The 24,606-nt window shown below is 62.7% G+C and overlaps 1 protein-coding gene across 3 annotated transcripts; it reads left to right on the top strand.

Annotated features, from left to right (window-relative positions):
- Window positions 1-269: 269 nt before the first annotated feature.
- Window positions 270-24,518, top strand: PIK3C2B (phosphatidylinositol-4-phosphate 3-kinase catalytic subunit type 2 beta). Of its 3 annotated transcripts, none has more exons than XM_055728238.1 (33): window positions 270-386; window positions 8,283-9,266; window positions 10,992-11,092; window positions 11,218-11,372; window positions 11,513-11,633; window positions 13,839-13,950; window positions 14,057-14,136; window positions 14,216-14,279; window positions 14,717-14,863; window positions 15,194-15,227; window positions 15,561-15,756; window positions 16,678-16,800; window positions 17,686-17,853; window positions 18,036-18,147; window positions 18,226-18,368; window positions 19,153-19,341; window positions 19,521-19,614; window positions 19,719-19,813; window positions 19,892-20,072; window positions 20,158-20,265; window positions 20,353-20,445; window positions 20,562-20,691; window positions 20,983-21,119; window positions 21,248-21,417; window positions 21,561-21,717; window positions 21,811-21,920; window positions 22,045-22,246; window positions 22,370-22,494; window positions 22,571-22,688; window positions 22,929-23,010; window positions 23,112-23,218; window positions 23,304-23,432; window positions 23,540-24,518. In XM_055728238.1, exons 2-33 carry the CDS (start codon window positions 8,355-8,357, stop codon window positions 23,726-23,728), a joined length of 4,884 nt encoding a protein of 1,627 aa, XP_055584213.1. In that variant the 5' UTR covers window positions 270-386; window positions 8,283-8,354; the 3' UTR covers window positions 23,729-24,518. The 3 variants fall into 3 exon arrangements, with proteins under 3 accessions (XP_055584213.1, XP_055584212.1, XP_055584214.1); XM_055728237.1 differs by lacking the exon at window positions 270-386 and adding an exon at window positions 772-1,511; XM_055728239.1 differs by lacking the exon at window positions 270-386 and adding an exon at window positions 3,073-3,093.
- The last annotated feature ends 88 nt before the right edge of the window (window positions 24,519-24,606 follow it).

The following is a 24,606-nucleotide window of genomic DNA, read 5'->3' as shown; positions in this document are numbered from 1 at the left end:
GCGCTGCGCCCAGGGCAAAGCTACAATAGCGGCTCATCGCCCAGCCATGACGCGGGACATTGCGGAGGGGGGGGCGAGCTGGGAGCATCCCGCGGCTACGTCGGGATAAGCCGGGAGGCACCGGGGCCAGCCCCGCCTCGCCCCCGGCCCCCGGCGCCGTGCAATGCGGCGGGCCGCCGGGAGATGGCCCCGCGCCGCGCTGCGCCCCTCCATTGTCCGCCGCCGCCGCGCTCCCTCCTCCTACTCCCACTTCTCCCCTCCTCCCCCTCCCCCTCCTCCTCCTCCTCCTCCTCCTCCTCCTCCTCCTCCCGCCGCCGCCGCGGCGCGGCCCCGCCGCCGCCCGGCCCCAGCCCGCCCCGGCCGCCGCCGCAGCCCGCTCGGAGCAGGTAGGGCTGCCCCGGGGAGGGGGGGAGGGGAGCGGCGGGGGGGGGGGCGGCAGGCCGGCTCCTCCAATGAGCGGCTCGTTCCGGCTTCCCCCCCCCTTAAAAAAAAAAAATCAATACCTATATGTATATCTATATATGTGTATATATAAATAATTTCACCCTCTGGGAGGGGATGGGGGAGCTCCATGGGGTCGCGCACGGCGCTGCTGCGAGTCGTTCCCCCTGCGCTGCCCGAAAGCTCCAGCCCAGCCTTGTGTTTTTCCAGGATGGAAAACGCCAGCAGCCCCGGGGCGGTGGGGGGTTCCTGGGGGGCTGCACCCCCAAGGCAGGCTGCGGGGTCTGCGCTCTGGAACTGCACCGTCGGGCTTGGGGAGGGGGGTGCGGAAAGTTCGTGGGTTTTATAGCAGAACAATGAGACAGTCCCCGGCACATCGCAAAGTTGCCCGTCAGCAAAGTAGAGAGGCAGGACTGGGGGTTCTGTCCTCTCCCGTCATGTCAGGGTCCCCCCTCCGGGACAGGGATGGGGGCAGGGACAAGCCAGCGCTCCTGGGCAGCCGGGAAGGATCAAGCTGGTCCCACCAAAGCCGTGGGGTGGGCTCTGGGTAGGGTGAGTGGGGGCAGAAGGCACTTCTGAGGATGCTGGGCGAGCTGCGATGCTCCCTCTGCTCCTGCGGTACAGGGCTCTGGGTCCCCAACTTGCCAAAATGCTCAGGAGTGTATTTAACAGTAAACTCCAGAGATATGTGAGCTATTACCCCTAAGCAAAAGAGATATATTGCTTTAACCGTAGCTATTCACGTGTGTAAGGCCATGCACAAATGTAATTGTTCACAGGATCTGGGCCGGGGTGAACTAGCACCAGTGCGATCAAGAAAAATACATTTTTTAAGCGGGAGGGATGGGGTAGCAGGGAGCTGTGGGGCAAGGGAAACCTGCCTGGCTAATGGGGCACCCAGCTCTCCTGGGCTAACCGCCCCGGCGAGGTGCTTGCCCCACCTCGCCGTGAGAGCACCACGTGAAGCGAGCTTGGGGAGAGGATCCACACGGCGGCCGGGAGCCGAAGCAGCTGCCTCTCCAGCCCAGAAGCCATGCAGGCAGGCACCAGCCCTCCTTGCACGCTGCAGTGTAAGTAGGCGCTCAGGGGGTGTGTGCAAGCATTGCCTGGAAGCACACTGCGGGTGTGTGCACAGCAGTGCTGGGGCTGCCGTGGTCCTGAGTGGTCCTGAGCTATGGGGAGGGACCACTGGGGTTGTAGCAGCAGCAGCAGCAGCATCCGCAGCCCCATCCCAAGTGAGGGGTTTCCCTGCATGGCGGGTGCTCTGGAGGAGCTGCATGTGTCTGGCCTGTGTCTGTGGTGTGTCCTTGGGCTGTGCTCTCTCCCGTGGGGTGTAAATCCTGCAGGCAGAGCAGGGCTGAGAAGCCTGAGGAGTCGGTTCCCACTGCAGACTGGGCTGGCTCTGGCATGCAGCATGGGGCCGGTCAGGCTCCCTGCACCCCAACAGGGTGCTGTGGGCAGTGGGGTGCGCCCCAGCTGCCGCCCATCCTCCGTGCACCCTGCCAGTTCGGCTGCGGGAGCATCTGGGTCAGGGAGAGCTCTGTGGCAGCAGGGAAGAGCCCCGCGGAGTGTGTGACATGGATACAGCTGCTATCACAGCAGCAGGATCAGTCCCCTGGGGCTCACCCAGACTGCCGGGCTGCAGGGCAGAGGGCAGCCCAGCCCATGCGGGCAGCATGCTGCTGCAGCGAGGAGCGCCGAGGCCGGGGAGGTGCCATGCTTTACATTACTGCTGCCCTGGGCATGTATAGGGCTCTAGCCCCTATTGCCTAGCTGAGCCCCCGTGCACGCCGTGCATGCAGGAGCGCTGCCGGCAGGCTGCTGTACAGCTGGGTGCACGTACACCCAGCCACGCCACGATGGGTGCTGGCTGCGGAGGAAGCCAACATTTGCATAGGAACCGGGCGCCAGAGCTGGCTTGCCGGGGAGAGCCTGACCACGCGTATCCCCCAGGGAGGCTGAGCACTGAGAAAACCTGGCCCTGGGCACGGGTGCTGGGTGCTGGAGCAGCAAGGGTTGAGTAATTTGGAAAGTCTGACCGTGGGTGTGCCCTGGGGCCAGGGAGCAGGAGGAAGCACCAGGGTGTCTTGGTCCCATCCTCGGAGCCACTGTGGGGCATGTGGGGACACCGGGAGGGTGCGGCAGTGGGTGGCTTTGCAGAAGGGTCCCACCCTCGCTTTTCCCCATGCCCCCCTTGCTTCGCAGGTGCTGGGTGAGGTTCAGCATCTCCTGTGGAGCCAAGCACGTGGCTGTCATACCTCGCTGCAATGGGGAGCTCTGACATCCCCCCCCAACCCCCAGGCTGCCTTCTGCCCCACGCCTGGCTGGGACACCCCCTTGTCCCCTCCATTGTCCCCATCACGGACCCGACTCCTGCTGTGTGGGGCTCTGGGGGGTGCCTCTGCAGAGCTCCCTCCTTCAGCTGCCCTGAGCTGGGGGCTTTCCCGTCCCAAACCCGACCCGTCATCCCAGGGCAGGATTTCCTCCCAAGGGTGGAAATACGTAGGAAAATGTTGGAGGAACCTTTGGCATCAGCCAGCTTCACATCCTGCCTCCTCTGGAGAGCTTGGACCGGACTGGACTTTGCTCTGCTATTAATAGGAGTCATATCGTCTTGAAGAGGAAGAAACTCCTCCTGCTGTAAGACAACAGGTTGGAATCGAGCGGCGCTGGCTGTTTCCAAGGCATTTGCTCAGTTTGGTGTGTGCGGGACGGCAGCTGCCTGGTTTTATTTTGCTGTACGTAAACTGGCCGGATCCTGCAGGTCCCTGCGCTGCAGTGGCGAGTGCTGTGGCTCTGCCCTGGCCATGGGAGGCTTTAGGGACTGTGGAAGGAGCCATGACCTTTGTGCCTAGTCCACGGTGAGGGTGGCTTCTGGGCAGTGACATGGGGCCGGAGCTTGGCACAGGGGCTGCAGCTGCAGGGCTGGATCCTGGGGTACAGGGATGAGCACCAGACCCTCCCTACCGCCCCGCCGAGAAATGCTGGTGACAGCTCCAGACCCCCTCCAGAAGCTCCTGGGAGTGCAGCACCTCAGCTTTTTTTGGCTTTTTGTCTGCAAACTGGGCAATACAATGTCTGCTGCGATCAGTTTTGGGGGGAATCGTGTGGGGTTTAGTGTGAGCTCTTCTGGAGTGTTGGTTTTGCTGGGTTTTGGGGTGGCAGGTGGTGTTTTGGCAGGGCTGAGTGTGGCTCCAGGAATGAAATGCTCTGAATTTTGGTTTCATTTTTCAATGATCTTTGAGACCAGGTTCCTTTTTGGGACCTCCAATTCCAAACTGGGATGAAAATCCTGTGTTTTACCTGTGCCGAAACACCACCTGGAGACCCACCCAGAGTTTTCCTCGGCCATGATGTTGCCCGGGAGGTCCCAAAAGGCCCCGTTTTGGAGAAGAGGAGAATTGAAACCAGAGAGTGTCTTCTGGAGCAGGGGGAGCTGGGTCCTGCCTGCTCTGGGGGTGCTGGAGCTGGTGGGGTGCCCTGGGAACCTGTCCCTGCCATGCCATGAGCTGCGTGGGATGAGGAGCTGGCTCTGCCTCACAGATCTAGGAGCATCCCCGCTGCCAGAGGATGGTTGCAGAGTCCAGTGCATCCAGGGAGCTTTGTCACCCTGCCACGTGCTGTGACATGCAGCAGGAGCGATGGGATGTAGCTGGGGATGCAGCCAGCAGCAGGCTCCATGTCCCCCAGGCAGGGAAGCCCCCGTGCCATCCTCCTGGCCGGGCAGGGGCTGCTCCGGCGGCTGGGAACGCAGCAGCTCACCCTGTTCAGCGGGAGCGGCAGGATGGATGGATGGACCCGCAGCCCCAGAGGTGAAGGCTGGTGCTTTATCCTTCTCACGGCCGCTCCTCCCTCCACCGGATTATAAATGGGTGTGAATTGTCTCCTCTGATAGGCATAACATCCATCCCCGGCTCCCACACCCCGGGGAGGTGCCCCTCCGGGGCTCGCTTTGCTTCCTCGCCCTCAGATGTTTGATGTCTTCCCAGATGCTCCGGACTTTTCTATCTGCTCCCAACGCAGCTGCCTGAGCGGGGGAAGGGAGAGAGGGAGGGATGGGGAGAGCCAGGGGTATACAGCAAGCTTGCCCCAGGCTCCCATCGCCAGCCGTGGGGAGGCAGGGCTGGCTGTGGGGTTTGCTCCGCCGTGGGATCCCGTAGGACTATTTTCTGCTCGGCTTTCCTCATCCCTCCCCACGCCGAGCAGGTGCCGCCCAGCTGCCGGGAGCAGGGGTGGCTGCAGGTGGTGCTGAGCCCCCCAGGTCCTGCCCCAACCAGATGCTCAGCTCTTTGCACAAGGGGGTCATCCCTCCCTGCCCCACCGATGCTGGATGTGGGGACAGGCAGAGCCCTACAGGGTGCCCGTGCGCCCTCTGCCCCAAAGCCCTGCAGAAAGGCTGTCACCAAGGGCCACCACAAAGCAGGACCGGCTGGTGTGGAGGGGTTTTGAGGAGTGAGGGGGCTGACCGAGCCCCTGAGCCCTTGGCGGGGAGGACTTGCCGGCTGCTGTCGGGCTGGGCTGCTCCTGGGTGGATCCCACTGCTCTGGTATTTGAAAAATAAACTCTGTGGGATGTGCCAGCATCGGGGTGTGAAAGCCTCACCCCAAGCTTCCCTTTCCTTCCCAACCTGGGAGGGTGCCCCAGGGCGTGCGGAGCCCGGGGGTGGGCAGGGTGCAGGCAGCGACCAGGGTGAAGCAAATATATCCTGGAAGGGCAGGTGAGCTTGGAGCCTGCAGGGACAAGGGCTTTGGTTTCTCCAGCCACAGCTGCAGCAGGTGCCAACTCTGGGAGCTGGACAAGGGGCTGCCACCAGCAGATGCTCTGGAATAGCATTTAAAAATGCAAGAGGTTCCCGAGAGAGGATTTGGAGCTGGTTTTGCAGCCCTTTGGTCTCAGCACTGATGTTCTCAAGGGCTGTTCTGGAAAGGAGGTTGGTTTTGTGCACCTGGATAGAGAAACGTCCCTCGGCTCTGCTGGTGTGGCCATGCAGAGCACGGGAGGCTGTGGTGCTGTGCGTGGCTCCTGCAAGCCTGCAGTCTCCCTTACGGGCCCATGCTGGTACAAATTGTAAAGAAAATTTTGTTGAACCATAATTTGAGGCTTAGGGCAAAGGGTTTCCAGTGGACAAGTGGTTTTCCCTCCTGTGTGCCTCCTGTCGAGCGGGTAACTCAGCATGGCAAAGCTTTTCTCTGAAAGGTGGCATCCCAAGCTGGATGGGTCTCCTGAGGCTGACGTGACCGTGACAAATGCCAGGAAATTTAAAGTCAGAAAATTATCCCTACGTTATTAGTAGTAGTATTTTAAAGAGGAAAAAAAACCTGCTTCTCTCTGTTTCTCTGGAATTCAGCTCCCGCCTCGGGAGCTCCCGGGCTTGAGACCTAACTCACGGCTTGCAGTCCTGAGTAATTTTTGTAACAGGCTGCTGCGGGGAAAGAGGCATTCGGTGGCGATGCCAGTGGCTGCTCACCAAACCCCCAGCAGCAGGAGCCTGCAGTGGGAGGTGCTGACTGAGCATCGGGCCTGCCTCGGCTGAGGACTTGGATGGCAACCGGGAGAGTCTGGGGCTTTTCCACATGGGTTTGCACCACCTCGGTCCAGCTGCTGCACCGGCTCGGGAGGGTGGGGGCTGAGCCGCCTGCTCAGGGATGCTCGAGGTGTCCCCAGCCGAGGTGACGTCCCCCGGGTTGCACACAGCTCCCTCCGATGTGGCTTTTCTCCAGATGGTGCTGGCGCCATAGGGTTGCTGTGCCTGGTGTGGGCTGAGCCTCCCTCCCCATCCCTGTGTCCCATGCTCCGACCAGACCAGGTTTGCTGTGGCTGCCCCGATGCGGGTCCAGCTGCATCCCGCCAGCACACACGGGAGCCTCGGCACGACCAGACGGGAGCGTTTCTCTGCTCAAAACGTCAGCAAGATGCAGATGCTTCTCTTGGAAATGAGAATGGGTTTGTGGCTTTGTCAGCCACAAAAATCGGTTTGATTTTATTGCTTTTGGGTTAAAAGCAGATTTTCTTTGTTCAGCTTCCCAGAAGCCCAGGACTGCCAGCTTTTGGGATTTCTATTTTTCCAGGAAAAGCCCACAGCTACCGGCAGGGACCAAAATGCCAAGGAAGGGAACATTTCCAGCCTGTTGTCCCCCTTGAAGCCGTTTTTCCAGTTAGAAACCACCAAAAAAAGCTGGTTGAGTGAGGTGCCGGGCCAGCCTGGTGTTGGGGGGCCAAGAGGGACCCATGCTGGTGGGGGGTTCAAACTTGCCTCACTTGCAGGAGATGTTTGCAGCAGGCAAAGCCTGGGCCAGGCTAATTAGCAGCCATCTGGTCCTGCACGGCCCCGGGGTCAAGAGGGCCTGTTTGTGGGTGGGGAGGGGGTGATGTGTTTGGGGGGGCTGCCCTGGGAGATAATCAGCAGCGGGGCTGGGTGAGGATGGTGGGGACCAGCCTGGTGAGGAGGAGGATGCTGCACCAGGTGCTGTGTGCTGGAGGAGGGTGGTCACTAGCCTGGGCTGGAGGTGGTTGCCCCATGCCCTGGGGTGGGATGTGGAGGGCACATGTCGTGCCAGGTGGGCTCTGCAAGCACAGGCTCCCGCTGCCACGGGCACTGAAGGAAGGTCCTTGGGTTCAGCGACGCTCGCAGCCCCCAGCTGTGCTTTCCAACAAAAAGCGCTTGCAATCACTGGGATGGCTGCACCCTTTTGCGCTAAACCAGAGCATCAGCCAGAGCCCTGCATGGTGCGGAGCGAGTGGTGTGGGGCAGAGCAGAGCCCTGGGTGCCAGTGTGGGTCCCGTGTGCTGAGGCTCGTGAGCCATCCCTGGCCGGAGCCCAAAAACACTCAGCCGCCTCTCAGCTCTAGAGGTTTCAAGTACTGGCCATCTCCAGGGGTTTCGGGCTCGCTCCACTCTTCTGTTTAACATCGACTTTGTTATTTATTTTGCTAGGAAGGGAAGAGGAGGTGAAACATCCTTCCCTGGGGAGCGCGGTGCTGGCTGGGCAGAGCGGAGCCCCCCCTGCGGTCACCGCCCTCTGCGGGTTTTGGTCGGGGGCCAGGGAGCGCAGCTGGATGCTGGAGAGGAGCTGGGTTTGGAGGCTGCGCAGCGCCGGGCGCCGTGGAGGGGCTCAGGGGGACCCGTGGGTCCGTTCTGGGGGGCAGTGGCTGCTGGTGGCTTCTTCGAGCTGAGCCTGATGCTGTGGTGCCCATCGCTCTGCCCCGCTGCTTGGTGCTGGGAGTAGTGGTGGGATCTGGTGAGCAGCGGGTGGTCCCCCAGGCCATGCACAGGTTTGGGAATGGGATGCTGTGGTCCTCAGATGGGGAAAGAGCAGCGTGCTGCCGCGCAGCACCCAGCCTTGTCCCTTCCTTACCCTTCTCTCTCATCTTTTCCTTTCTGCTTCAAAAAGCCCTAGTTTTGCTAGAGGGGAGTGTCTTTTTCTCAAAGTTGTGATGGTCCCGAGGCCAGCGAGGGGGCTCAGAGCCGTGTCTTGGGCATGCCACCAGGGCATCAGCACCACTGCAAACCCCACAGCCCGGTTACAGGTTGAGTCAGCCCCAGCTGCAGGCAGTGACCCCACCGCCCTCCCCTCTCTGCAGCTTATTTTATCCTTGGGGAAATAACATCGGGCTCCAGCAATAGCCCCAGCAGCTGCTGCGGGGCCAGCAGCCCTGCCTGCGCTGCCTGACTGGTGGCCACAGGCTCCTGGGTGAGCAGCAAAATCTTTATTTAGCCCCTAAACGTTTCCTTTTTTCCATCGCAGAGAGGAAGGGCTGTACCACCAGTGCTGCCAGCCTGACCCTCATTAGCCAGCCTTCCTTAATCGTAGCCATTAACCCTTGCCTTTCCCCTTCGCCCAGGTGGCCGGCGGTGCAGCATGCCTTTCTCCTGACCCCTGAGCCCAGGAGGAAGAGGTCCTGGTCCCCGGAGAGATGTCCGCCACGCGCGGCAATGGGGAGCACTGGAAGTCCCTGGAGTCAGTGGGCATCAGTCGGAAGGAGCTGGCGCTGGCGGAGGCGTTGCAGATGGAGTACGACGCGCTCTCCCGCCTGCGGCAGGACAAGGAGGAGAGCCGGGCCAAGCAGCGGGGGGACCAGCCCCTCATCTCCTGGGATGACCCCGCCGAGAGGAACGGCTGTGCCAGCATCAAAGCGGCACGTGGCCTCTCCGGCTCCGACCCCACGCTCAGCTACAACATCCCAGTGGCACCCGAGGGTCCCCTTGCACCCGGTGGCCCCCCTGGCCCCAACCCCCTCCGGCTGGACCCCCAGCCCTGGCTGAAGGGACCCCTGGCTGGTGACTACCTGTACATCTTCGAGGGGTCGGGGGGAGACTTCCTTGGGGAGCCCCTCAACGGCACCTCACCCCATGACGGCGGGGGTGGCTCCCCAAAGAAGCTCTCACCACCCCCGCTGCCCCCCCGGCACCCTCTCTGGAGCTCCCCTGAGGGGAGCCAGCACTCGGGGAAGGGGTCCCCCCCATCCTCCAAAGGACCCCAGCCCAGGGACATCAACATGTTCTCGGCGGCCCACGAGCGGGCTCACGGCAAGCTGCTTGGCCGCCGCATCTCCGAGGAGGACCCCTACGGCATTGCCGACTACAGCGGCATCAACGACGCCATCACCTGCCTCAACCTGAAGTCCACCTACGAGTCAGAGGTGCTGCGGGAAGCTTCCCGTGGCTGGAAGGAGGGCAGGAGCATCTTCGAAAAGGAATCAAGTGGCAAACCGGTGGCACGGAGCAAGACCATGCCCCCCCAGGTCCCCCCGCGGACATACGTCTCCCGCTTTGGCAACCGGAAGAATCTGGCACCGAACAAGAACCGCAGGATCTCCGTCGATCCGGTAAGAGCCTTGGAAGTGGGGCTGGGATGGAGCCACGGTGCTGGGGAAAGCTGGAAACCCAGCATCCACGTTGCAAATGGGGCCATGGGCATCTGCAGCTTTGCTGCGTTTCCTTCGCTCCGGGTATTTGTCCCATCACTGGGGCTCCTCAGAGACTTGCTTGCATCACGGTCAGAGACATCTGCACGCTGAGACGCTGTCCCTGGGGGTTAATAAGACCTTTCCAGATTGCACAGCTCCCCGAGGGGTGCGGGATTGTGCAACCGTGGCCAAAACCCTCTGGGGTGGGTGAAGCAGGGCCAGGAAGCCAAGCAGAAGGGCAGGTCCCACCCGGTCATCACCCGGCTGCCACCGAGCAGGTGGGATGCTCCGTGTGCTGCCATCCGAGCACTGCCTCCCCGCCTCACCCTCACGCCCAGACTCTGCTGGACCCCAGATACTGGCCAGACCCCGCAGGCAGAGCCCGGTGCCCACTGGAGGGTGCGAGCAGTGCCCAGCACCGCAACACACGGGCATCCAGGAGCTGCTGTGCAAGGGATGCAAGCGCCGCTGTCTCCGGAGCCTGCGCTGCAGGTGACTTGCAGCAGGCGCGTGTTCCGCTGGCTTGCAAAATGTCACAAGATCCTCTGGAAAGAGCCAGGAGATTCTTCCCGAGAGCTAGGCAATCGCTTTTCTGTTCAGCTTGCAACGTCCTTTCCCATCCCAGCTCCCTTCTTCCCTCCGTTGGGCAGTGAGTGGGCTATCTCCCCTCCACGCACCGAGGCGCTGGGGGCTGCTGGTGCTGCTGCCATCTCTCCCCCGGGGCTGCCAGGTCCCTTGTCCCCACCAGGGTGCCCGTCACAGGGGCAGAGCCCTGGCTGTGGCGCAGCTCATCCCGCCTCCCGCAAGAGGAGGAGATAAATAAGGGAGAAGCTGCCTTCCTCACGGGATGCCCCCTCCCCGGGGAGCAAGGGATGCAGCTGGGGACCGCTGGCAGGGGCTACGTAAGTCACTCTCAGCTTCCTTAGTGCCAGAAACTAATTATAAAAGAGCATTAAAATTGTCTTTAGCGGCTGCTGTGTTCTCTGCCTTTCTCTGCCTCCCTTTAGCTGTTGCCTGGGTTAATTGCTCTGACAGTGGAGCCATTGTTCGCTGCAAAAGAGCGATGGAGGCAAGGGACCCCCACGTGTCGGGGGAGCCTGGCACGGCCGTGCCGCCTGCCCCGGCACCACGGTGGGAGAGCAGCATGCAGGGCCGGGCATGGGCAGGGCTCTGCTGTGGCCCCTGGGTGGCCTGGGGACAGTCCCTGCCTGTCCCACAGCATCCTTGGGTCCGTCTCTGCCCATTCCCTGTCTCACTGGAGAATCCACCCACTGGAGAATCCACCCAATGGGGCTTTTGGGAACAGGCTGGAAGTGGCCAGTTCTGTGGGCAGGGGGCTCTGGGGGCAGCAAGATCTCGGGTCTCCCTTCTCCCGGCTATGGGGAAGGTGCTGGTGCAGATGTAGATGATGCATCCTGCGGCTGGTGCCCACCTGGCCCAAACCCCTCCTGTGCTGGACCACGTGCCCCCCCGTGCTGCTGCAGAGCTGCTTTTCCCCCGGCCACAGCAACACCAGGGCGAGCAAAGGCTCTCGGTGCCCGGTGCTCTATAGGGGGGATCTGGCAAACCTGTCCTGGGTGGGCGATGGGCTGGAGCCCCCCAGAACACCGCAGCCAGCTGATGGGCTCATGCTGTACCCTGTAGGTTGCCCCCCGGCCGCACTCCTTTGCCAATGGCTACGAGCTTTTCGAAGTCTCCGAGGAGCGGGATGAGGAGGTGGCTGCTTTCTGCCATATGCTGGACGTGTGAGTACCTGGCCGGGGCAGGAGCATCCCACTGCAAAATGCCCCAAAACAAGGCATTTTTTGCGGGGTGGGTGGGCCAAAACCCAAAGCAGAGCAGCATCTCTGACCTGTCCCTACCTCTGCAGGCTGCGTTCCGGCTACAGCACCACGGACTATTCCCTCACTGGCTTGGTGTGGAGCGCCGTCAACCTCAGCCCCGAGCAGCTGGGTCATGGCATCAGCCTGAAGGTGACGGTGGTGTGTGACAGCCTGCGGGAGCCCCTCACCTTCACCTGCGACTGTAAGTGTCCCACACTGTGCAGCCGCTTGCCCGTCCCCCCTTGCAGCAGTTGTTGGGGGGACCCCAGCAACCCCGAGGTGAAGGCTCAGGGGGGGTCCCACCATCCCCAGAGCTCATGGTGCTGTTCCTTCTTCCCGCAGGCTCCTCCACTGTGGACTTGCTCATTTACCAGGCACTGTGCTACACGCACGATGAGCTGCATGCTGTCGACGTCGAGGACTTTGTGCTCAAGATCTGTGGCTTGGAGGAGTTCCTGCAGAAGTGAGTGTCAAGGGGGGGACACGCAACACACCCCAGGCATGCCAGGGTTCACGCTTTTGGCTGTGCTCGCCCCGTGCATGGCCTCAGCCGGGTGTGATGGATGGCCAGGGCTGATCTCCATGTGCACAGCGGGAGCCTCCCCGCTCCGTTTCCTGCCTCTCAAGCCGCGGCGATGTTCTTGCCAAAAGCAGCATGTTGGGAGCATCTTCCCTGGTGGCAGAGTATCCGTCATGCTGACCTCTGTGTGCCTGGAGAAAGGCCTGAAAACCAGGGAGATGCCAAAAAAAGCTCTTTGGAGGAGTCTTAATAACAGCCATGTCACTGAGCAGAGCAGCAGAGCTCGGCTTCTCCCAGCCTGCTGTTTAAATCCCAGGAGAAGGTGGAAAAGGGATGTGTTGAGGGACTGCGGATGTTGGGGGCACAGGAGCATCAGGGCTGCGGTGGGTTCCCTCGCTGCAGAGCCATGGATGGGTGATGGGGACTGAGACCTGCACAGATCCCTCCTGCTCTCCCTGCCTTGCCGCCTTCCCTGGAGGAAGGCTGTATTTCCGTACGGGTTTGGGGGTCTGATGGCTGGGGAGAGCCCTCTGCAGAGGGAGATGCAGCAGCCATGCACGCACAGGCACACGCCGTCCTTCCCAGTGGCGTGGCGCAGCAAGCCAGCTCCCGCTGCTGGAAAGCTGCCCTGGGCCTGGCCCTGCCATGGGAAATCGGTGGGAAATTTGCCATAGCCTCCGGGAGCTGCTGGTTTAGGCCCTAAAGGGGCAGCTGGGAATTGCTCAGCCTGGGAGAGCCTGTGCAGCACCCGAGCAGAGGGCGAGTGGAGCCCAGCCTCCGCTCCTGGCTGCCCAGCGTGGCTGCCCAAAGAGGTTATTCCCATTGGTGCTGAGCCCTTGTGCTGCCAAGCAGCCCAGTGCATGTATGTGCATGTGTGTGCATGTGTACACGTGTGCACATGTGTGTTTGCACACAGCAGGGGTGCGAGCTGGTTAACTAGCTGTGGGTACCGCAGCATTTCCATGCGGCAAACCTCTGCTGTGGGTGGCTGGGGGCTGCCAGGGAGCACCCAGCTGTAGGATGGATCCAGCCAGCTTGGAGGGCATTTCCCAAAGGGATGAACCTCCAGCTTTTTTGGTAGGGAATGGTGTCCTGGGCACAGAGCGGGACAGTCCCTGACAAGCATTTCCCGGAGCTGGTGTGGGCCGGTGGTGCTGTATCTCCCAGGGCCCTCAAAGGACCTTTGAGAAAGCCCTGGGACATAAAGCCCTTTTGTTGCTGATCTTTTCTTTCCACATCTTCCTGTGGCAGAGGAGATGCCGGAAGTGCCAAAACCCTCCCTGCAGAGCTGGTTGGGTCCTTGAGCTCGGCAAACCAGCCTGAGCTGCTGTCACTTGCTGCCCCTTTGCTTTTGCAAGGCGCAGAGGGAGGCAGGACCAGGCAGGGGTGCAGGATGCTGGCCCCGAGGGCACGTTGCTGCCTGTGCAACTGGCTGTGGGCAAGGCTTCCCGTGATGCTTTCCCCATGTGCCTCCTCCCTGGCCAGGACCTGGCACTGGCGATGTCCTTGTCCCCTGCAGCCCTGTGAGCCCTCGGGGGTGCCTCTCCCATCCCCCCCCCCCCCAGGATCCTGCCATTGCAGCTCCATCCTGCCTGCAGCCTCCCGCACCCCCTGGGCACTGTGCCCGTGGCTCTGCCGCGCTGGCAAGGGCTGAATTGGCTCATTCTCCCCCGTAGCCGGCAAAGAAAGCGGATGGCAAGCTGAGCGGGTCCCGTTCTGGGGGGGGTCCCGTGCCGGTGGGGGTGCTGGGACCAGGCAGTCCCTCCCTGCTCCAGGGCTTGCCCCGGTCCTGCTGCCAGCTGGAGCATCCTCTGGCTCCTCTGGTCCAGCTCTGCTTCCCACGCACCGCTGGGCAGGTCCTGGCACAATGGGCTCCTCCACACCCGCTCCTGGCTCCGTCGGCGCTGGCTGGGCCGGGCACGGCTTTTTGGAGGGCACAGGGGAGGGAGGGAAAACAATAACCTATTCTTCAGTGCAAGCACCCGGGTGCCACAAAGGTCCATTTGCAGGCGAGGCAGCCATGGCAGAGCCCCAGCCGACACCGCCTGGCCGCAGGGCGTTGGCATGGGGCATCCTGGGTTGAATTTTGGGGTGTCATATGTGATCGAGAGGGGCTGCGGGCTCAGCGTGTGGTCTCTGTCCCTGCAGCAAGCACGCGCTGGGCAGCCACGAGTACATCCAGCACTGCAGGAAATTCGACATCGATATCCGCCTGCAGCTGATGAAGAGGAAGGGGGTGCGCAGCGACCTGGCCCGGACGGTGGGTGCCTGGGTGTGGGGACAGCACGGGGGTGTCCGTGCCATCTCCCTGTGGTGGGATCACCCGCGTGTGGCCAAGCTGTGGCACAACATCTCTCCATCTCCAGGCAAACGATGACCAGAGCCCCTCTACGCTCAACCACTACATCCATCTGCAGGAAAGACCCATCAAGCAGACCATCAGCAGGTAGGGGGGACGTGGCAGGACTGCTCCCCGCGCCAGGTGCCCTCCTGGCCAGGGCTGAGCTCTGCTGTCTGTCCCTTAGGCAGGCCCTGAGTCTTCTCTTCGACACCTTCCACAACGAGGTGGATGCTTTCCTAGCAGCCGAGGTGAGCACCAGGGATGGAAGGGGGCATTTGCCTCATTTTAGGAAAAATTTCTTCACTGAAAGGGTTGTCAAGCATTGGAACAGGCTGCCCAGGGGCGTGGTGGAATCACCATCCCTATGAGTGTTCAAAAAACTTGTAGATGTCGTGCTTAGGGATGTGGTTTAGTGGTGAGCTTGGCAGTCCTGGGTTAACAATTGGACTTGATGATATCAAAGGTCTTTTCCAACCTAAATGATTCTATGATTTGCTGCAGGGTCTTTCCCCCTTTCGTTATGGGGCTCTAAGGGTGCATCAGAGGAGGGAGAAGGCCATGAAAATAGGGGAAACTGAGGCACAGGCTGGTGCACCTCCCAGTGCATGGCGTGCGGGCTGCAGGGAGCAGCCCCTGCCTCCTCGGTTGGCTGGGGGTCCTGCATCAGCCCCCCTCTTCCTTCCAGGGAGACTTCCCACTGAAGGCAGAACGGGTGATCCAGTCAGTCATGGCCATCTGCAACGCCCTGGCTGCTGTCGAGTCCCAGGAGATCACGGCAGCCCTCAACCAGATGCCGCCCTGTCCTTCCCGCATGCAGCCCAAAATCCAGAAGGTGAGCGATGGGCGCTGGGGGGCTGGTCCCTGCGGGGTGCTGGGGCTGGGCGGCTCGACCGGGAGATGCAGAGGGGAAGCGGGTTTTCCTATCTGACTTCTTTCCCTCCTTCCTCCCACCGTACCACGTGGAAAATTCCTCAATAGCGGGAAGCAGGCAGCTGCCTGGCCGTGCTGCCTGCTCCGGCAGCCAAGCATCCCGGGCCGGTTACGTAAAGCGGCTGGCTTGGCGAGCTGCTGCCCGCCGACACCGCGGGGCTGATTCTGATGTTGCTCTGGTGGTTTCTTTTTTTTACTGTTTTTTTGTTGTTTTTTTTTTTTTCCTCAACAGGATCCAAATGTTCTGGCCAAGAGGGAAAATCGAGGTATTTCTGTTCTCCTCCTCCCCTTCTGGGCTCCAGTTCTTGGTGCTTTTAATCTTCAAACCCTTCCCCCTTAATTATTAAGGCCAAAAATGTGTTTGAAACTATTCTGCTTAAGAAAAGAGGGTTTCTGGAGGCTGTTGTTCCTCCCCACGAGCTCAGCAAAATGGGAAGCCTGAAACTCTCCCTCTGACCCTCTTTGTCCCAGGGGGGACCTGCCCACGGTCTGGCCCCAGGGTCCCTCCAGCATCACGACCCCAGCCCAGAGGGATGCCATGGCGGGGGCAGCGGGGCCAGCAGCCGCCCCGTCTCACCTCTCTCCCACCTCCCCTTCAGAGAGGATCGTGGAGGGCCTGACAGCTGCCATCCTCAACCTGGTTGAGCTCTACTGCAGCACCTTCAACGCCGACTTCCAGACAGCCGTGCACGGGAGCCGGGAGCACGGCGTGGCGCAGGAGGCTCGCCTGCTCTCCTGCCCGCTCTCCTTCACCGTCTATGCCACCCACCGCATCCCCATCACCTGGGCTGCCAGGTAAGGGCAGCCGCCTGGACCTGGCTCTGCGTGCCTGTCCTGGGGCTCACACTTGCCTTAAACACCCCGTTAGCAGGGGTGTCCCTCCCTGGGCAGCTGAGGAGTGTCCCATTGTCCCAAATATTCAGCAGGTGTGGAGGGAATAAAAGCAAACCCACCTCAAGGGCAGGGATATGGGGCTGCTGGCGCTCATGGGGTGGTGAGGGATGCTCGCAGCCAGCTGATGCTGGAGCTTCTGGGTGGGACGGGCTCTGCCACGCGCTCCCATCCCAACCCCACGGATCCCCAGGGCTGCAGCATCACTCACGGGCTCGCCGCCACCCGGGGGATGTGACAGATGGCCCCGGTGCAGCAGGGCTGGGCTGCCCTCGCCCCACATCAGCAGCGTGCTCCTTTGTTAGGTGCCTTGGTGCCCGTACCCGCTTTCAGCCCCACGCGGGGGGATGGCGGGGGTCCGGGCGGGCAGCAGGAGCCCACCGCGGGGAGGGCGTGTGAGGCAGTGGCGCCAGCAGCAGCCGCCCCGCCGGGGACCCCTCGCCTTTGTCCTGTCCTTAATGTATTCCCCTTGGTGACTGGCTCCGAACAAAGCGGGTAGCCTGGGAAATGCCGGCATCCCCTGACCTCCAGCGCCCTGCAGCCCTCCCCGGATTCTCGCTCGGCACCTGCCACATGGCAGGGCCCCCCCCAGCAGCCCCCTGTGTGATGGTATGCACGGTGGCATATGGGGATGGGGGTTCCCGGGCCCCCTTCCCAAGCCCAGCCTGGGGAAAACGCGGAGGGAGGGTCAGCACCTCCATCCTCCCCACCCCGCTGGTGCAGGATTTGCCCCACGGTGGGGTGAACCCCTGGGTGCCGGCTCCCCTGCCCCAGGCAAAGCGGCCCCCTGCCCCCAACTCGCAGCTCCCTCTGTTCCCCTTGCAGCTACGAAGATTTCTACCTCTCCTGCTCCCTCAGCCATGGCGGCAAGGAGCTGTGCAGCCCCCAGCTCACCAGGAAGGCCCACGTCTACAAATACCTCTTCCACCTCATCATATGGGACCAGCAGTAAGGCAGCACCCTGGCCGTGGGGTAGGGGGGGGGTCCCAGTGCCGTACCCAGCCACAGTGCCTTCCTCCTCCTCCTCCTCCTCCTTCCCTGCTCCAGCAGCTCCTCTCGGCGCCTCTCCCCAGTTTTGGGGTGTCGGAAGCTCTTGTGTCATCCCTGGGAATAGCACCGGCACCGGCGCCAGCTCTGCCCTCCCTGGAGCTGCGTGTTTACACCCGGGAAAGGGGATCTGCTCCAGAAATAGCCCTGGGAGCAGGCAGGGAGGCTGTGCTGAGCCCTCACCACGCCTGGCATTCACAGCAGCCCAGGGAGGTGGGGAGGGACAGGATAATTTTAGAAGGTGCCGGTGCCCCCCAAGGACAGGCACCGAGCAGCCAGCGGGACAGCGGGGAGCAGAGTGGTGCCGGTCCCCTCCGTGGGGCAATCCCCTTCCCGTGCCCACCCACGGGCGGGATGTAGCTGCCACCCTGGGCTCCCTGGGAGTATCGGAGAGGAGCCTCAGTCCCAGGGTCCCACGCAGCCTCCCCTGGCCGTGGGACGAGGTCAGCGTGTGGTGGGGGCCCTCCATGGTGGCCCTCCTGCCCCGCGGTCACCTTCCTGGGACAGAGAGCAGCGGGGCTCCCCGGTGCCGGGAGACGACCGAGGTATGCGAGCTGGTTCTCCCCAAACTCTGCTGTCCCCTCCGGGGTGTCTGCCCGTGCCATGGGACCTCCAGCCCATGCCGGGGGGGCGCATGGCACCCCCAGTGCCAGCAGCAAAGGCGTCTGTTGGGCTGGGCTCTCCTGGGGCACGCTTGGTATCCCAAGGCAGAGGGCTGGCTGGTGCCACGGGGTGCTGCCAGCGCCCGTCCCCCACACGGCTGAGCCACCGGCTGCTCTCTTGCAGGATCTGCTTCCCTGTCCAGGTGAACCGTCTGCCACGGGAGACGCTGCTCAGTGTCACGCTCTTTGCCGTGCCCATCCCACCCCCAGGGAGCTCCTCCGACGCCAACAAGCAGCGGCGGGTTCCTGAGGCCCTGGGCTGGGTGACCACCCCTCTCTTCAACTTCAGGCAGTACGTGGGGCATCCCATGGCGACAGGCATGGCGAGGGGCTGTGCTGGCACCCCCGGGGTAGGGCAGGAGGGTCCCCACAACCTCAGCTCAGCGTGGGGACAGCATCACTGCAGTGGTGCCACCCTCCTGCCCCAGCAGAGTGGCACCCGGTGTCAGGCTGTCACCCCTCCTTCTCCTCCAGGGTCCTGACCTGCGGGCGAAAGCTCCTGGGCTTGTGGCCGGCGACCCAGGACAACTCCAGAGCCAGGTCAAGTGCCCCTAACTTCAACCAGCCCGACAGTGTCATCCTGCAGGTACGTTCTGGCCGTGGGGGGGTCCAGGGGGACACACTCGCACCGAGCCCCCCTGCTCACCCTCTGCCTCTGCCCCAGATCGACTTCCCCACCTCCACCTTCGAGGTGAAGTTCACCAGCCCACCGGCAGCCGAGTTCAGCCCCAGGTACGAGTTCGGCAGCCTGGGGGAGGAGGACCAGCGCAAGCTGCGGGAGGCGATGCAAAAGAAATCGCTCTACTGGTAAGCGACCTGGGGCAGGAATGGCATCACTCTGCCAGGGGGGGTCTGCTGGTAGACCCCCAGCACTGCCCCCGGCATGCACAGCGGGTATCTGAGGGTCTAACCCTGCCTTGGAGGCTGGGCACGAGGCTGGAGCCTGGCATTTGACAGAGCTGCCTGCTGCAGCTGCCTGTCGCCAGTCCTGCGCTCTGCCCTCCCCAGCGACCCCTCTCTGGGGAGGGTCTCTCCAGCCATGTCCCCCTCAGCGGGGAAAACTGCCCAGCCCCTCATCCAGCCTGGCACCCGTGGTCCTCCAGCGCTGGCTATAAACGGGAGGATCAAGTGTCGGCAGCTGTGCCGGGATCTGCTGCGCAGGGCGGTGCTGACGCTCCTTGCAAAAAATGCCCGGGGTGCACAGCCAGCCTGGCTGGCTTGGGGGTCCCCAGACAGGGGGCCATCCCTGCAGCAGCTCAGTCACCCCTGTGCATGGGTGCTGGGGTCCTGGCTGTCCCCTGGGGGACAGGGTACAGTGTGGGGATGGCAGGGAGCCCCCAGCATCCTGCAGCACCACGCAGACCTGTCTGCTGGCAGGGATGCAGGCAGGATCCTGCTCTCCATCCATTCTTTTCGATGGGCAGGTCTGTGGTGGGGCAGCAGGGGGGACTCGAGGGGTTTATCAGTGTCCTACGCACCGTGCGCGGTAGGGGCGGAGGGATGCGCGGTCCCCAGCCTGCCAGCCCCATCCCATCCATGCCATCCCCTCCCTTGCCCCTGAGCCGTGCTCCCTGTCCCCCTGGTGCCGTAGGCTGATGGATGCCGACCGCAAGCAGCTGTGGGAGAAGCGCTACTACTGCCATGCAGCACCCGGCTCCCTGCCCATGCTGCTGGCCAGTGCGCCCAGCTGGGAGTGGGCCTGCCTGCCGGACATCTACGCCCTGCTCAGCCAGTGGACCTGCATGAGTCACCAGGATGCCCTGGGGCTCCTGCATGCCACGTAAGCCACTGGTGGGCTGCGGGTGCCAGCGGGCAGCGGGTGCCGCAGGGCTGCGGGTGCCGCAGGAATGTGTGCTCTGGCACTGCTGCCCTCCCCGCGCAGGCAGGGAGAAGGCAGCAGTGGCAATGGCAGGGGGGATGCTGAGGATGCTGGCCCCCTGATGCCTGTCCCGGCTGCAGGTTCCCGGACCAGGAGGTGAGGAGGACAGCCGTGCAGTGGATCGACTCCATCTCCGACACCGAGCTGCTGGACTACCTGCCCCAGCTGGTTCAGGTGTGTGGTGGGACTGGGATGTGGCATGGGGTGCGTACCAGGACCGGGACGTGGCAGGGGGTGCATCCCCATCCTACTGTGCCCCAAACCTGTCCCCTCTCCAGGCCCTGAAGTATGAGTGCTACCTGGACAGCCCACTGGTGCGCTTCCTCTTGAAGCGAGCGATCTGCGACCTGAAGATCACCCACTACTTCTTCTGGTGGGTTTGAGGGGGGGCTGGGAGCGGCAGGGGGGACCCTGGGGCTCGCCTGACCCCGTGTGTCCCTGCTCCAAGCAGGCTGCTGAAGGATGGCCTCAAGGACTCCCAGTTCAGCATCCGCTACCAGTACCTGCTGGCAGCTTTGCTCTGCTGCTGCGGGAAGGGGCTGCGGGAGGAGTTTGACCGGCAGTGCCTGCTCGTCAACACGCTGGCCAGGCTGGCCCAGCAAGTGCGGGATGCTGCCCCATCCGCACGCCAGGTGGGTGCTGGAGTGGTGGGAGGGGGTGCAAGGGGGTGCCAGGCTGTGTCTGAGCCCCCCATCCCATCCCCTCCCCACCCCACAGGGCATCCTCCGTGAGGGGCTGGAGGATGTGAAGCAGTTCTTCAAAGCAAACGGGTCATGCCGGCTGCCACTAAGCCCCAGCCTGCTGGTGAAGGGGATCGTGCCCCGGGTGAGTGCCGGAGCTGGGGGTGTCGGGGGGTCTCCTCTGCCCGCAGCCAGCTCACCCTGATGGGCTGCCCCTTCCTCCCCATGGCAGGACTGCTCCTATTTCAACTCCAACGCCGTCCCCTTGAAGCTCTCCTTCCAGAATGTTGATCCTCTTGGGGAAAACATCCGAGTCATCTTCAAGGTGAGCTCGTCCTCCCAGCAGTGTCTAAACCCCAGCACGGCTGCCCCGACCCCTGTGGGGCTGGCTCAGCTTTGCCCCCGCTGCCCCCCGGCTCTGATGGCTCTTCCTTCTCGCAGTGTGGTGACGACCTGCGGCAGGACATGCTGACGCTGCAGATGATCCGGATCATGAACAAGATCTGGGTGCAGGAGGGGCTGGACATGCGCATGGTCATCTTCCGCTGCTTCTCCACCGGCCGCGGACGAGGTAACCCAGTATCGGGCCGTCCCCCGGTGGCATCGAGGCCCAGGTCACGATGCTCTCAGGCTGGTGACGGCATGGGAGGTCCTGAGGCTCTGCTAGAGAAGAGCTGCTGTGGGTAGCTGTGATCCACCTTCGGGTCTGGTCCCACCAGCCCGTCTGTAGGAACGTGGCTTTGCAGGCTGTCACTCAACGGTGATGGCTGGGGAGCGGCTGGGTTGGTGGCAAGGGGGGGCTGGGGTCTCGGTGCCCCCCAGGTGGGATGGATGGGTCTCACCCTGCTGTCTCGGCTGCCAGGCATGGTGGAGATGATCCCCAACGCCGAGACCCTACGCAAAATCCAGGTGGAACATGGTGTGACGGGCTCCTTCAAAGACCGGCCGCTGGCAGACTGGCTGCAGAAACACAACCCCGAGGAGGATGAGTATGAGAAGGTGAGGAGGAGCCTGGCAGGGTCCCCGCTCCTCATGCACCCCCGAAGGATGAGACCCTTCGCTTCGCAGTGTGTCCAGCCTTTCTCCACACCCAGTTGCTCCTTCCCTCCCTCCCTCCCTCCTCCCAGGCCGTGGAAAACTTCATCTACTCGTGCGCCGGCTGCTGTGTGGCCACCTACGTGCTGGGGATCTGCGACCGGCACAATGACAACATCATGCTCAAGACCACCGGCCACATGTTCCACATTGACTTTGGCAGGTTCCTGGGCCACGCACAGATGTTTGGCAACATCAAGAGGTGAGAAATACCCTCGGCATCTCCTTCCCCCTTGCTCGGGCTCATCCCTGTGGGGTGATTTTGTGGGTGAAGCCCCTCTTCTCATCCCAGGGGTGGGTGACCCCTGGCTGCGCTCACTTTCTGTCCCTCCCTCCCCGATGCAGGGACCGGGCACCGTTCGTCTTCACTTCGGACATGGCGTACGTCATCAACGGGGGGGACAAGCCCTCCAGCCGCTTCCACGACTTCGTTGACCTGTGCTGCCAGGCCTACAACCTGATCCGCAAGCACACCCACCTCTTCCTCAACCTGCTAGGGCTGGTGAGAGCCGGGGGGCCACACGCCCACCCCCCCAGGCATGGCAGAGGGGTCCTCCTGCCACCACCTGCCCTCACCCCCTGCCTTGCCTCCCAGATGCTGTCCTGTGGCATCCCTGAGCTCTCTGACCTGGAGGACCTCAAGTATGTCTACGATGCCCTGAGGCCACAGGACTCTGATGCTGATGCCACCACCTACTTCACCAGGTAGAGGACACGGGTGTCTGGTGGGGCAGGAGAGGATGGAGGGAGCCCCCGGATGGAGGCACCAGCTCCAGCTCAGCACACTGACGAGCTTCTCTGTGCTGAGCACGTGGTGGCCTCATTGCAGGTTGATCGAGTCCAGCCTGGGCAGTGTGGCCACCAAGCTCAACTTCTTCATCCACAACCTGGCGCAGATGAAGTTCACAGGTTCCGACACGCGGCCGACCCTCTCCTTCGCTCCCCGCACGCACACCATCAAGACGTCCGGCCGGATCCGCGACATCTTCCTCTGCCGCCACGAGAGGGTCTTCAACCCCAGCAAGGGCTACGTGAGTGGGGACAGTTGGGGACAGGCAAAGTGACAGCTCAAGCATTTCTCAAGTTCCCAGCCCCGTCTGTGCTCGGGGCACCCCAGGGTCCCCATCCCCATGCCACAGCCCATCTCTCTGCAGACCTACGTGGTGAAGGTGCAGCGGGAGAGCCCAGGAGAGGTGACCTTCGTGCAGCGCACCTTCGAGGAGTTCCAGGAGCTGCACAACAAGCTGCGCCTCCTCTTCCCCTCCTCACTGCTGCCCAGGTACCCCTGCAGACCCTCACAGACCCCTGGGGCTCCCCACCGCCCCCTGGGCTTTGCTGAGCATCCGTCCCCACAGCTTCCCCAGCAGGTTTGTCATCGGACGGTCACGGGGCGAAGCGGTGGCTGAACGGCGCAAGGAGGAGTTGAACGGCTACATCTGGCACCTTATCCATGCTGCGCCCGAGGTGGCAGAGGTGTGGAGCTGGGGGGGGCGTCCCAGCAGGGTGGGATGGGGGCTGCTGCCTCTTGAGAGATGGGGACAATGCCAGGGTTGCCGGTGAGGTGGGAAGGTGCTTGGTGGCCAATGCACCACGTGAAGCATCGGCGCATGCACCGTGTGCGTAAGCCATTGCCACGTGCACTGTGCACCGGTCCCGAAAGGTGGAGGACGTGGTCACCTCCATCACCACTAACGTCACCTCCTCGCCCCGCAGTGTGACCTCATCTACACCTTCTTCCACCCCCTGCCACGGGACGAGAAGGCGGCTGGCACAAACCCGACCCCAAAGCCAGCAGGTAGCAGGGCTGGTGGCAGCGCTGGCAGCCATTCGGCACCGTGAGGGGTGATGGCGGGGGGCTCCTGTCCCACCTGTGCCCCCTCCTCTCCTCTCTTCCAGACGCCACATGGGCCCGGCCCCTAGGGAAGGTCGGTGGGGAGGTGAAGCTCTCCATCTCCTACAAGAACAACAAGCTCTTCATCATGGTGATGCACATCAGGGGGCTGGTAGGTGCACGGTGCCTGGTGGCAGCAGGGATGGGGGTCTGCCCCACCGCTGCACTCACAGGGCACCCCCTGCTCTGCCCCACAGCCACCGTTGCAGGATGGCAATGACCCTGACCCCTACGTCAAGACCTACCTGCTGCCTGACCCCCAAAAAACAACCAAGAGGAAAACCAAAGTGGCCCGGAAAACCTGCAACCCCACTTACAATGAGATGGTACGTGGGATGGGGATGGGGGTCAGGGGGTCTTGCGGGGGGGGGGGGTTGGGGGGGTGGGGAGGGGCAGGCTGTAGCTGAGGGTCTGCCCCGTTCTGCCCCCGCAGCTGGTCTACGACGGGATCCCCAGGGGGGACCTACAGCAGCGGGAGCTGCGTCTGAGCGTGCTGAGCGAGGAAGGCTTCTGGGAGAACATCCTCCTCGGAGAGGTCGGCATCCGCCTGCGGGACCTCGACCTGGCGCAGGAGAATATGGGCTGGTTCGCCCTGGGATCCCGCGGCCATGGCACCCTCTGAGGTCCCCCCGCCAGGGCTGGGAACCCACGGCACCGCTGCTGTGGCTCTGCCCCCTCTGGGATGTGCCCATAGGGACCGGGTACCGATGGGCGCTGCCACAGGCGTCTTCTTTTTTAAGTTTACCTTGTGTCAAGGGAGCAACACGGGGAGGGAGGGGCAGGGAGGACCGGTGGGGCACTTTGGGGAGGGTATTTCTTCCTTTGGGATATTTGTATTTTAATTTTTTTTAATAACGAGTAGCGTGCGGCTGGGCACCGGGACAGAGAGGAGAAGGGAGGTGAGTGGGCTGGGGGCGTGTGGACCCACAGAGCTCCAGGTGCTTCTCCAGCCAGGAGCTGCCTGCCTGGAGCCGGGCAATTCTCATCCCGGGGAATTCGCTCCCAAAGGAGAGCGGTGTGGCGGGGCCATGCGTGGTGCCGGTGACCCCCTTGATGCCATGGGAAGGGGACAGCCGGCCACCCTTCTTGTCCCCATGGTTGTGGGGACATCTCCTCATCTGCCGTCCAGCGCCAGAGCCGGGGATGCCTGCGCTGGGGTGCGGGCTTGGTGCCTGTGGTGCTTTGTTTACAGCAAGAGCTCCGTAAACGGATGAAATGTTTCTCAGGATCGAGAATAATGAACTTAACCTTTATATTAAAAGTTTTAAATATTGTATCTAGCGGGAGTTGAAGGGGGAGGGGGGAGCAGCCTGGCCCCACCAGCGGCTGGGGCTGCTGGAGCTGGCACCCCCCTGCGTCGGGACCCTCCTGCCTGTAACACGGTGGCGTGAAAATAAAGGAGATGAAACGCACGGGGTGCTGTGTGGGCCCTGCCTGCACATCTGCCCGCACATCTGCCTGCGCCTGTGCCCACACATCTTCTTACATCTCAGCCTGCAC

This window comes from Falco cherrug, chromosome 16 (genome assembly GCF_023634085.1).
Source record: "Falco cherrug isolate bFalChe1 chromosome 16, bFalChe1.pri, whole genome shotgun sequence".
Taxonomy (NCBI): domain Eukaryota; kingdom Metazoa; phylum Chordata; class Aves; order Falconiformes; family Falconidae; genus Falco; species Falco cherrug.
This window is presented reverse-complemented; position numbering and strand designations above follow the sequence as displayed.